The following is a 13,797-nucleotide window of genomic DNA, read 5'->3' as shown; positions in this document are numbered from 1 at the left end:
TATACTTAATGCATCAGTGGGCAGTTGGCATATTGAAATTAATATTTCGATGGTGTTGGTGTTTAAAATTGTATTACAAAAATAAACATTTTAGAAGAATTTTTATTATTTTGAATGCAAAGATGTAAGATTCGAATTCATTTGTATATTTGAGGGTCTTAGTTTCGGCATGTGACAAAATCTAGTAATAAATAGTATTAAGATATACATATAGATAGATAGAAGATAAAATACCTCGTAGAGAAATGCTTTATTACTTCATATTACTGTAATCACTATCGTATATACATTTAACCGCCACAGTGTTTCAGAGACCCTCTAATCCACATCAAATCCAAACTCAAGTACTTCTAAAAAAAAACCAAAAAGTGATTTGCTATGCATTAGACTTCTTGGTCCATGTTTCAAGACCTCTAATCCACATCAAATCCAAACTCAAGTGCTTCTAAAAACCCCAAAAAAGTGATTTGTTATGCATTAGACTTCTTGGTCCGTGTTTCAAGACAGGTCGAGTGGGTTGATGACATCACTGCAGACCCCTGACGTCCTGTACGTGGATTGATCCTTGCACTGGTGATGCGACGCAGTTGAGACGCACTTCATCTGTTCCTCTACTCATTCAGGCCTCTGATTAACCATGAAGGCAAATTAATGTCATAAACAGAAAGCGCAAATGAGTTTGACGAACGATTTAACATCACTCTGCAAGCAAAATCCCCGCTTGCACGAGCAAAAGTTGCTCTCACGCGAGCAAAAGTCCCTCTCGCAATCACTCCGTGAACAAAAGTTGCTTTTGCGCAAGCAAAAGTCCCTTTTGTGATCACTTCGCAAGCAAAAAAAAGATGAAACATGATTATATATCATGATATAATTACGTAGTAATATCAAACCGGTCCATAACCAAGATGATAGAAATACTGACAGCACGAGTCCAACAATTACAGTTGGCTATTACAAGTGTGAGTACAGTTTTATTTGATGACCAATCTTAAATACACAAAAAAATATTTCACCTAATTAGACTTGTGCTCCAGTTGACGATGGGTCGAAGTAAGCCGATCCAAACTGGTGCACAAACTGGTGCACAGAAGCCAACAGGACTACATGCACACACCTACACCATGTGTGGGCCCAATCCTGTCTCCTACAAATTACGTTCCCTCAGAACTAAAACATATTTTTAATTACGTTGACTAGAAACATATTTTCTCCCTGATTACGTCGGTGTTTGACGTATTACAAATACGTCTGTGATTAACGTATTACAAATACGTTGATTAAACACCGACGTAATCAGGGAGGAAATACGTTTCTAGTCATCGTAACTGAAAATATGTTTTAGTTCTGGGGGAACGTAATGTGTAGGAGACAGGGTTGGTGGGCCTGCTAATTAGATGGACTCAGACAGTGCGTTTCCATGATGGTATCAATTCAAATTTTGCTTTAGTCTATAGGACTATGATATCTCTCGGGGCAACTGCTATTATCCTAATATACATGGCAGTGGATAAATCAAATCATTGGCCGAAAGCATGTCATACCCGATACGATAGGTGGCACTGTTTTCATTACAACTTTTCAATTCAATTCAAGTTTATTTGCTCAAGAGGGACAATCTACATTAATGAACACTTAAAATTAAAATGTAAATGCACCCAATTCCAGCCGCAAGGATGATTTCCATTGCCTGTTCCCCTGCCAGAATGTACAGGCTGAGTGTCCTAAAGTGTGTACACAGACACACATACACACATACATACCTATATACATACACACATACATACACACATATATACATACATACATGTACACACACACACACACACATATATATATATATGTATATATATTTATATATACACATATATATATATATATATATACATATACACATATACATACATACACACATACATACACACCCACACACATATATATATATATATATATATATATATATATATATATATATATATATATACACATACATACATACACACATATACATACACATACATACATACACCACACATACATATAAAAGAAACAAGAGACAATCATCACAGTGTAGGGAAGACACCTCACACTGCACACAGATACATTTTACACAACGGCATCAATCAGTTTACACATTCATGGTCTCACTTTCTCATGAAGCATCAACATCACTCATCAAAACATCACACATCCAAGACAGCACCAAAACTATAAAACTATCGATGTTCACAAGTTTGTCTGGACAACAACCATCCCTTCATGTGCTTTTTAAAAGTGAAAAAGGTTGGGCACTCCCTAACAGACGATGGTAAGGTGTTCCAGAGGGTGCCGCCTTTGACAGGCAGAACAGTCTGACCACAGGTGGTGCGCCTGTGCGGGATGACACTGTTGCCTCTGTCGGCAGCTCTGGTGACTGGCCTCAGGGCCGCAGACAGGTCTCTGTTTAATGAACTCGTTTAGTGGAGGAGGTGCCAGACCATTTAGGGCTTTATAAATAATGCTGGCTTCTTTAAGGCTGATCAGGTTGTTAAAACTTAAAAACTTATGCTTGTTCAGGATGTGGCAATGATGATGAGTTAGCGGTTTCTTGTCAAAGACTTTGAGTGCTCTCTTATACAGAGATTCTATGGGTTTGAGTGTTGCTGTGCACGTGAGTGACCAGCTGGTCAGACAGTACACTAAATGAGCGAAGATCATGGAATGAAGGAATGTCCTGGCTGCGTTGGCTGTCAAGCTGTTTCTGATGTGCCTGAAGTTTAGTGGGTTGAATTTGATGTAGGTTGGTACCTTTTTGACATGGCTTTTAAAGGTCCTATGGACCGAGCCTTGAGGAACACCTACAGGACATTCAAGAAAGGGAGACCTAGCACCATCTACAGTAACTGATTGTTTTCTGTTGGATAAGTATGATTTGAACCAGCCTAAGAGCCTCGGCTCTTTTGAGATCTAAAAAGATAGCACCAACACAAGCATTTTTATCCAACAGACCCTTGATCTTTTCAATGAGGACACACAGGGCCTTCTCAGTCGAGTGGTGGGCACAAAAAACAAACTGGATAGGATGCAACAGGGGGTGGTCTTTGTTGAGATGCTCTACAAGAAGTTGGGCAACCCATTTCTCTGCTATTTTAGATATTATTGGCAAGACGCAAATTGGTCTGTAGTTAGACATGTCAGATTTTTTACCAGACAACTGCCACCTTCCAGGCTGAGGGGACCACTGCATGTTTGAGGGATAAGTTAACCAGATGAGTTACGGGTTGGACAAAGGAGTCCTTATGTTCTTTAAAAAAGTTGGCGTTAAATCCAAAGACATCATTGGCTTTGGAGCTTCTCATACCACTAATTAGCTTGGCTACCTCAGAGTCAGTTATTTCAGTGATCTTAAAGACAGGTTGGACAGAGTTATCAGAGTTGACCAGGCTCTCGCTACATTCAGGAGAGGAGAAGAGCTTGGCTATCTCGTCCACTGACTCCAGAAAAAAAGTGGTTTAGACTAGTAGCCAGAGTGATGGGATCCCTCACTAGAGATTATTTATAGATAACTCTAGTTCCTTGACCTGTTTGCATTTACGGCCAACCAATTTGTTAATGTTTTGCCAGATAAGTTTTCCGTTACCTTGTGCATTTGCGATGATTTCCAGGAAAAAAATTGGCTTTAGCCTTACGTAACGTCTGAGTAACTCTATTTCTGCTCGTAGTAAATTTTAATCTGTCGGTACCCAGGCCGGTCTTCAGCGACTGTTTCAACAGTATATCTCTAACAGACATGAGCACTCTACATTCCTCATTGACCCATGGTAGAGAGTTACCCTTCTTCACCTAATTTTTCCCTCTACTGATGAAAGGGGCTATAATCTCTTTGACTGACCTGTTAAACAGATCACCTCCACTCTCAGGGTTCCTACATGTGAGTAACTTTGCCCAGTTGTATTCGTGTAGGGCTACCGCTAGGTTATGTTGCTGGTTTTTTGGTGTGATTTCATAGCACGGGGTGGAATTAACTGGTTTTGAAAAGGAGTTGGAGAAACGTGACTTAGTCAATTTTCTGGAGAAAAGAATTGCATTGTGATCCGACAGACCTGTTAGAAGGTTATGAGTGGTTACAATTATTTCAAGTCTGTTTAAAAACAGCAAATCAATTCTAGTTTTGGAGTGGTTAGTTAACCTGGTGGGTTTTTCAATCAGCTGGGATAGGTTGAAATGATCCATGGTTTGTTTAAGGATTTTTCTGTCTTGCTTCACATCCCAATTGATATTAAAATCCCTCATTACAATTGCTTCAGTGCGGTCTGCATGGTGATTTAGGAGTGTTTTTAGTTGGTCATAGAAATCTTTTTTGGCAGAGGGTGGGCGGTAGAGACATATTAAAAAACAACACATTTCAGCAGATAGGGAGATTTTCACGCCAACAGACTCAATGTTAACTTCACTAGGGGATATAAGTTGGCTACATTTTATCGTATCTTTAACATATAGTAGGAACCCCCCAATCTTCCCCCTGGCCCTACCCTGCCTAAACACACTATAACCAGGTATAAGGATGGCTGCTTCAGGTGAGGAGCTTGAGAGCCAAGTTTCAGATAAACCTAATATGTCTAAATTTGAGTTGTCAAGTAGATGTTCAATTTGCTCACGTTTGGGTACTATGCTACGGATGTTCAAGTGACCACATAACAACCCTCTAGGTTTAGCACAAGGGCCCCATACTAACTTGGCGTGGTTCAATGTCCTGAAGATTCTTGTCCTGAGTTTCTTCAGAGCTGGATTCCTGGGTTTTGTCAGGGTTGGTCTGCGTTGGCTGCTCCCACAGGTGAGTTGTGTAGGCCGACTTGCAGTGGATCCGGGCTGAGGACGAGCCACCGCTAACAGACCCGGCGCTGATGGTGGTTGCTGCTCGGCTAGCAGACCCGGCGCTGATGGTGTTAGCTGCTGTAGTTGTTGTGATTGCTGCTCGGCCAGCAGACTCGGCACTGATGGTGTTAGCTGCTCTAGTTGCTATGATTGCTGCTCGGCTAGCAGACCCGGCACTGATGGTGTTTGCTGCTGTAGTAGTTGTCGTCGTCTGCTGCTGGGGTTTGGGGTCGACCCAGTGGTGGCTGGTAAGCTGCTGCTGGTGCCTGGGTGTAGCCTGATGGTTGCTGGCAAGCTACTGCTGTGGTCTGGGCTAGGCCTGATGGTAGCCGGCATGCTGCTGCTAAGGCCTAGGTGATAGTGGCTTGACCTCTTCACTCTTTATAATGGAAAGAACTCCGCTAGCAGCAGCGCTAGCTGGCTACAGCAGGGAGCTAGCGGGAACACCCACCGAAGGTAGTATCGACTTGTAACCCGACTTTTACGTTTGTTTGTTTCTGCCGGCCGGCTCTCGGCAGTGACAACTTATCGTCTCTTTGGACTTCCGGGTCACTCCCTGAGATGGAGAGAGGAGGGCGGCGGGATCTCGAGCGTGTGCAAAGACGCATAGTCCAGCTCCTAATAGGGCTGTCAACGAATATTTGAAATTCAAATATATATTTGAATAGTTGTTAAAAACCAAATTTCGAATATGAAAATTCATATTTGAATGTAAAAAAATATATATTTTGGGGGATAATTATCGTGAATCTGTCAACCCCCGCCCCAGCCACGACGAGGTGACAAAGTGTTCATTGTTGCCAGATTGGAAATGGAGAAGGATCGTACCAAAGGCTCAATATGGTCGTATTTGGAGGATCCTCCATTTAGCAACCCTGAGATCGGTCGACCAATGACAGCTCTCTCTACAGTTAGAGCTCGCGCAAGAAGGTGGAATGTAAGATACCGTTTCAAAACTTGTAAGAGCGTACAAACTAGTTTGTGAAAGACCCAGAGAAACACAAATATCCATCGAGGCAAAATCCTGGACGTTTTTGGAATCCCTGCCGAACGCATTTTTTAGGTTTCGAAAAGAGGACATGTCCGGGAAAAAGAGGACGCCTGATCACTATGTAAGCTAGAGTTAGCTTACTGTTCAACGACAAGCAACTTGAAGCTACATCTCCAGAATGTGCACCCAAGAGAACACAGAATAAAATGTGAAACTTCCGCGAAACAGACACGTATATTTCGCCGTCCGCTGTTTGTTCGTTGTTTACTTTCACAAAATTCTTGATCAGCACTTGATCAGCATTTGTTTATTGTTGTCGTTCATTTAAACCGCCATGCGCAGAGAGCGCGACGGTGCGGGAGAGAGAGAGAGAAATGGACCTGTACTTGTATAGCGCTTTTTTCTAGTCTTACGACCACTCAAAGCACTTTTACACTACGAGACATCGTTCATCCATTCACACCCATTCACACACTGAAGGGATGAGCAACCATGCAAGGTACCACATCAGTATCAGAAACCATTCATACACATTCATACTCCGAAGGCGCAGCTACGGGAGCAATTTAAGGTTAAGTGTCTTGCTCAAGGACACATCGACATGGGCTAGCAGAGCCGGGGATCGAACTACCGATCCTCGGATTGTAAGACGACCCTGCTCACCACTGAGCCACAGTCGCCCAAAAGAGTGAAGAGAAAGAGAAAGAGTGCGTGTGTGTGAGCGAGAGGCCAAGGTCTGCTGTCTTGGCCATTAGTTAATTTACTTATTTTTGTGTAGGTAATATGTTGTTAAATATTTTAAACTTAATTAAATTACCTATACAGGTAGTTATGTCTACGTGCCTATTGCGCAATGCGCAACCAGAAATTTGAATATATTCGAATATACGTGTTTTTTTAAAGCAAATATTCAAATGTCATTTTTGATCAATTTTGACAGCCCTAGTTCCTAATCCAATTCACCGTTTACATGCCGCGATGTCCGAATTATCAACTGAGTCGGATCGAGTTATCCAGGAGTTTTAATCGGATCGTAGTCGGACCACAATTATTCGAACAAAGGTGTTCACATGAAAGGGATAATTCTATTTTAGTCCGATTAAGCCAGTAATTCAAATGCATGTAACCACAGTCAGAGAGAAGAGCTTAACAACCTTCACAGCAGACACTTTTTGCTGTATTAGTAATGTAAAATGTTGTTTCTGTGCATGTGAGTGCATTTGTTCAGTATTGCCAGAGGTTTATGCTGTTCACCGCTTCACCTGGTGGAGAGCATGGTGCTTAATCAGCAGATTACTGGCTGTGACCATACATGCAGCAGGAAGACGACACGGCCACTAATACGCCCTCCTGCACTGCAGAGCAGCGAGCGGAGGAAACGGCATCTAATCTGACTCAGGCTAAGTGGCTTTAGGGTACAAGCAGGTCCAACTGACAGCAGCACGTCCTCCAACGTGATGGCAGCAGGGCTTGTCCCACTGACTTAGGGGGCGATCACACAGGACGCGACATTTTAAAGTGCAGCCGCTTAAAAAACGCCTTGACAAAAACGCACCGGGCGTTTTTCAGAAAAACTCGCCGGGCGTTTTTAAAAAAAATAAATAAATTTAAGAGAGTACGGTGAATACCTATCCGCGAGTTCTGTCTCGATGACGAGCGCTTTCAGTTATACTTTCGGCTGAGCAGGAGTCAGTTGGAGTGTTTTCTGAGCATTAGAGTAGTGTTTTCATCTGGAATTGTAAAGCTCTTCGTAATTAAATACCGCTAATATTAGTGCCTTGTCGGAGGTTTCCATTTTCTTTTGAATTCCCCGCTGTTCATACCACACAAAACCAGGAAGGAATAAATCCCGCCTCCTGCTTGATCCGATTGACTGCCTGGGCCGAGTGTGACGGTGATGAGCTGCGCGACTCCGCACAGCACGCTTAAAAGTTGAGAATATTTTAACTTTTAAACGCTCTGAAAAAACGCTAGAAAAACGTGCAGCGTTTAAAAAGCACACATAAAAGGCCATGAAAGTACCATAGGAAATCAATGGTTTTGCTAGCGACGCGTTTTTTAGAGTCGCGTCTGGTGTGATCGGCCCCTTATTATATAGGTTTATAAGCCTTCAGGGCCTAGCATTTAGACTCGTGCGTGCGTTGAAGGCTTAACGCACGCGCAAGTCTAAAGCCTAGTTTATGCTTCTGCGTCATGTCGACGGCGTACCTACGCCATAGCTACACAGTCGACGCAAACCCCTACGCTGTAGCTTGACATGCACCTCCCAAAAATCCTAACTACGCGTCGCGTTGATCCGAACCGCAAGAGCTGTGCTTGGTCCGCTCAGAACATAATTTCCGGCAGAACTTCGGCGTAGGGACGGCGACAACTTGACGCAGAACCATAAACTAGGCTTTAAGCACAACAATTTCCGGCAGTTTCTTCTTTTTTTTTTTGTGGTCGTACAGACAGCCTCCGCAAACGTCTTCTCTGTCGCCTGCGCTTTCGCCTGTTGCCCCTGGCAGCATGGCTGTGAGTTGCAGAGCAACACGGTTCCTGAACGCAGAACTTCGAATGCTCAACTGTAGCGTCACGTCGACGGCGTCACGTCGACGGCGTAGGTACGGCATCGACGTGACGCAGAAGCATAAACTAGGCTTTAGAGCAGAGGTAGCAAACAAGGTGCCCGTGGGCACCTGGCCCCCGCAGGGACCACGTGAGTCGCCCGCGAGACGTGGTCTAAAAAATTTTTTTTTAAATTAAAAAAAAGTTATCACCCGACCATGGTCGTGTTAAAACTCTTCTCTGTATGCAAGCAGCGGAGTTCCGCCCCAACACGGGCGCACACAGAACACACACATGGACACGGCGCGCACACAGGTGAGCACACGCACACACACACAGCGCACACAGTGGACAGAGAGAGAGAGGGGCGAAAAATATGTTGCGTGCTTTTCAATGGGATTTGCTGCTTTAAGCTAACACTATTCTAAGCTAACACTATTTTAAACTAACACTGTTTTAAGCTAACCGCTAACAGTTTTAAAGCCTAATGCATAATAGTTCAAGTACATGCGGGTCAAGACAAACAGGCTGCAGCCTGGAGCTCCATAAACAACATTTCTGACTATATCAAGAGTCTCTGGGCGCAGGAGGAAATGATGATTTTAAATGTTCACCGTACACCGTTAACAGACTGCTCTGCGCATGCGCGACTTGCCAATTCTTGGCATTTTACCAAAAGCCGATCTCCACGAGATCTCCGTGAGGTCTTTCTGCTGTTGCGTCTCTCATTAGTTATTTTTTGCATGGATAACACTTTATTTACATTTTTCTAACAATGTGATAAAAACATGTTTTTTCTACCATCATTGTTGTGGAAATTGTTAATAATTATTGTGAGGAATAACATTGATATGTGATCAGACAGTTCACATATAGTATAATTAAAAGCTGATCTGTGCAACTTTGTTGTTCAGGAAGTTTCTATCAAACAAGTAGCCCTTCGGATTATTTTGTACCTCAAAGTAGCTCTCGGTTCCAAAAAGGTTGGTGACCCCTGCGTTAGAGGGATCTGAAACCCTGTTGCGCAATAAAAGTGAGGGGCGTGTGACGCGCGCCTCACAGGTCCGTTAATCCCCTCCTCCTATATGCTTGTGGTGGAGCCGTGTGGCGGAGCGGACTGTACGCGTCGGTCTGTGACACTTTTTTTTTTGTTGCTGCAATCACAGCTGGCCTGATGGCCAACACCACGGACTGCCACTCATATATATATATATATATATGTCTTTTTAAAAATATAATTTAAGAACAGCTGTTACAGTCAGAGGCCCCGGGGAAGACCCAGGACATGCTGGAGGGATTATATCTCCCGGCTGGCCTGGGAACGCCTCGGAATGAGAATGAGTTGGAAAATGTTGCAGGTGAGAGGGAAGCCTGGGTCGGTCTGCTGGGTGTGCTGCCACCGCGACCCAACCCCGGATAAGCGGCGGAAAATGGATGGATGGATGGATGGATGTTACAGTCATAGTAATTGAAAACAACACAAAAATATATAAAATAAATAATGAAAAGTAATATCAAGGTGAAATGTCATCAAAGAATGCGATATCTGCTCTTTTCCATGTGCTAACAATAACGGGCGGAACGTTTGATCATCTTAAATAACTACAACTCAAGAAAAAAAAATTAACAGTTAATCTGACATCATTCCAGCTGTGTCGAACCTTTTTTTTCCATCACGGGTGGTATTTGATACATTGCTCATTGTACATGGGCGGAGGAAAAAGCTCAAAGACGGCATACACCGATATCTAAATATGATAAATACAACCCTTTGAGTGTTAATGAGCTGCGTGGTTAGAAAAGGGCCTACCTCAGAAAGTGGCCTTGGCAGGCGCTCCAGTTCAAACTGGTGGCGGCAGAGTTCACAGTGGCTGCTGTTGGAGGCGGTAAGCCAGTGCTCCAGGCAGCCCAGGTGTACCATGGCCAGGCTACCACAGCACTGGCAGGGGGACAGCAGCTCACCTGAGGCTCTGCCTTCATGGCAGATCCTACAAAACAGCTCCTCCCTGCACAGACGGGCACACGAAGAGACAGGTTCTCTTCTGTAAACATTTCCCTGAAGAATGATGTGATGGTAGCTCTATAAGAAGCCTTCTGTGTTTCAATGTCACTGACTCAAGGCCTCCAATTTGATTTTGATAAGACTCTAATAGGGGGCACATATAGTAGAAAGATGTGTATCTACCCTCACTGAATTCAATTCCAATTGATTCAAAATTGTGTGAAATAACCAAAGAGACCCTGGTGGAGCATGCACTGAGCACCGTCCTTTCAATATAATTCCTCCACGATCAGATAATACATCCATCACTCAGACACTTTCTTCATGTGGGAATACAAACCGTTTCAACAAAACAAAAGAACAATACTAAGACATTCCCTAAGAATGCAGACATGGCCATATATATAATATATATAGGGCTGCACAGTGGTGGACTTCTTACACTGAATTCCTCTCTCCTGTTCTCTCTCTCCTGGATGAATTCATGTCTCTTCCATGCACGTTACTAATTACTCTACTTCTTCTCGGGAGCCTCTGTACTTTCTCGCCTCAAGTTTCCATGGATCATGACTGTGTCTGGGGCAAGTCCTGCTTCCTGCCATGACCCTGCTGATGCTCGTTCCTCTACCCCCTTCTGCTGACATGGATCATGGTTACCTGGATTGCGGTCTATGCCTACTACTCATTATATGAATAATTTCTGTCGTATTCATAAAATGTGCTGTAACATTTGATTTGCACCACCCCTCTTATTTTTCAAATTAAATAAATTAACTTATTTGGCTTTTGACATGTTTGTGTGTGGGGTCCCTCTTGTTACAAGTTTGGACCACGTTTGTAAATATGTTGATTTACAATTCATGGAGACCACAATCATGCTGCTGAGATAATCTACTACTATCTCTATATAATTTATATATGAAATCATCAGGCTTTTATATAAATTAGCTTTTCTTTTCATTTTTTTGGCAGGGAATAAACATGAAAGAGCAGCTCTTCCAAGTCGTTTCTAACATTGGAGCAGAATCAAAACCCAACGCATATTCCATCCCAACTCGTGAAAAAGTTTTGCTTGGGCAGTGCAGTGACATGTTTAAATGCAAACAAGATAAACACTGTCAATTTTCAATGATGCTTCTGTATGACCTACAAGACTAAACAAGACAGATAGTAAACAAGACTATTTCAGGAATATTGGCTATTTTTATACAGCTCTGCTCCCGGGAAGCAGCCTCTCCACCTTTAACCAGGAGCATGGCTTAGTCCTGCAAAGAGGTAGTCGACTAATCACTGTGATTGCTACATAAATATGTTCGATAGGGATGCATTAAAAAATTGACTGTAGCTCATGAGATGAGCAGTCGTCCGGTTACCACATGGTACCCGGTTCCATCCTCAATCACGATAGTTCACATGTGGCAGTGTCTCTGAACAAGACATTCAACCCGTACCTGCTCCTCTCAGGGCAAATCATAGGCAGCCCACTGCTCCTTAACCAAGGATGGGTCAAATGCAGGGAAGAATTTCCCTAAGGGGATTAATAAAGGATAATTTCTTTTCTTTTTAAATGTTATTATCCAACAGCTCGACAGAAGAGATACAACTCTTACCTGTCAGTGATTGCTGCACGTTCCTCACTTTGCGGGTCAATGGGATAGCGTGTAACTTCTTGGTTGCAGCCGTTGAGTCCCTCCTCCAACCCGTGCTCAGGCATCAACTTGAACTCCCCCACAGGGCTGGACACCAGCGGGGCAGGGAGTTCCTCTTTTGTCATGTCTGCTATCTGAGGGGCCATTCACTCATGTCACATCTGTTAGCAGACAAACACAAATGTGAGCAAGTCAGAATTCAATGTGACACATTACTCAGTGCGTTTATATGATGGTATTAATTTGAATCTTGCTTTAGTCGGACTATGCTCTCTTTCGGGGCAACTGCTATTATCCGAATATACATGGCAGTTAATAAATCGAATCATTGGCCAAAAGCATGTCATATCAGATACGATAGGTGGCGCTGTTTTCATTACATCTAGTGGTGATACAGCCATCTCCGCTTGACCTCTTCACTCTTCATAATTGAGAGAAACCCGCTACCTTCGGTAATTGTCGGGGAGCTAGCGGAGAGCAAACAGGGAACTAGCAGCAGCGCGAGCTGACTACATCAGGGAGCTAGCGGGAACACCCACCGAAGTTAGTATCGTCTTGTAACCCGACTTTTACGTTTGTTTGTTTCTGCCGGCCGTGACCACTTATCGTCTCTTTTGACTTCCGGGTCATGAACTGGGAGGGAGGGAGGGAGGAGGCGGCGGGATCTTGAGCATGCGCACAAACGCATTGTCCAGTTGCGATCCGATTCACCGTTTACATGCAGCGTTATTCGAATTATCAATCGAGTCAAATCGAGTTATCCAGGGGTGTTAATCGGATCGTAGTCGGACCGCAGTTATTCGAATAAAGGTGTTTACATGAACAGGATAATTCGATTTTAGTTCGACTAAGCCAGTAATTCGAATCCATGTAACCGCACTGACTGTTTCCTTTTATAGTACCATTGATCACGTCAAAGCAAAGCTAACACTTGTTAGATAACACTATTTTGACAAATTTTATAAATGGATGTGGAGAATATATATGTTGAATTAAAAAAAAAAACGTGGCAATATGCTTTGAGAATGTTAAAGGATCCAAAGTGCCCCACCACAACGGGGGCTAACATATAGATCTATAAGTTGCTCCTATTTTCTGGTGCTGTTAAAGAATTGTTTCCATAATGTGTGACATTTATGTATATTTTCATCCCATAATTTCAGTGATACCAAGCGCAACCACGGAGTTAGCCTCCGGAGTTAGCCGGAGTTAGTGTTGGCCACGACGCCCTCACCGGCGTCGTGGCCAATACTCCCATCCCGGGATCCCCGTCCACCGATCACGGCCAACACCGGCACCCTCCTGACCTACACAGGGGTCCTCAAATGCCAGGGCAGGAGTGTTAGAGGTGTGGGCAGCCCGGACACTTCCGGAGGGAGTGTCCGTTAATGGAGGCGGCCAGGTGATTCGGGTTGCCGGCCCTCCAACACACTCCCCCGGTCCGGGAGCGAGGTACCGCGTTCCGGTAAGAATCCTGGGGGGTACACATCAGGCAATGGTGGATTCTGGCTGTATGCAGTCTATGATCCACCAGAGTGTGGTTCGACCCGGGGCATTGGTAGATGCATTGTGGGTGAGGATTAGGTGTGTGCATGGGGACGTTCACGAACATCCCTTAGTGCCAGTGGAGATTAGATACGGGGATAATAATAGCATAATATAAAGGCTGCGGTTAGCTCCCGGCTGCGGTTAGCTCCCGCCTTACGCACCCTCTGATCTTGGGAACGAATTGGCCCGGGTTTAATAAATTAATGGGG

General features: G+C 43.8%; 1 protein-coding gene across 1 annotated transcript in view; it reads right to left on the bottom strand.

Annotated features, from left to right (window-relative positions):
- Nucleotides 1–12,186, bottom strand: part of LOC137786608 (E3 ubiquitin-protein ligase MARCHF3-like) — a 21,569-nt gene extending 9,383 nt beyond the window's left edge. The window contains exons 1-2 of the mRNA XM_068578603.1: nt 12,002–12,186; nt 10,200–10,395 (exon numbers count right to left, since the gene is read on the bottom strand). Of these exons, the coding sequence (XP_068434704.1) occupies nt 10,200–10,395; nt 12,002–12,186 (381 nt within the window). The remainder of the gene's footprint in view (nt 1–10,199; nt 10,396–12,001) is intronic.
- Nucleotides 12,187–13,797: the final 1,611 nt, after the last annotated feature.

The sequence above is a fragment of the Clinocottus analis genome, unplaced genomic scaffold (assembly GCF_023055335.1).
Source record: "Clinocottus analis isolate CAN_PGR_092001 unplaced genomic scaffold, fCliAna1.0.p SCAF_1, whole genome shotgun sequence".
Classification (NCBI taxonomy): Eukaryota; Metazoa; Chordata; class Actinopteri; order Perciformes; family Cottidae; genus Clinocottus; species Clinocottus analis.
The sequence above is the reverse complement of the archived record's forward strand: the minus strand, read 5'-3'. Positions and strand labels throughout refer to the sequence as shown.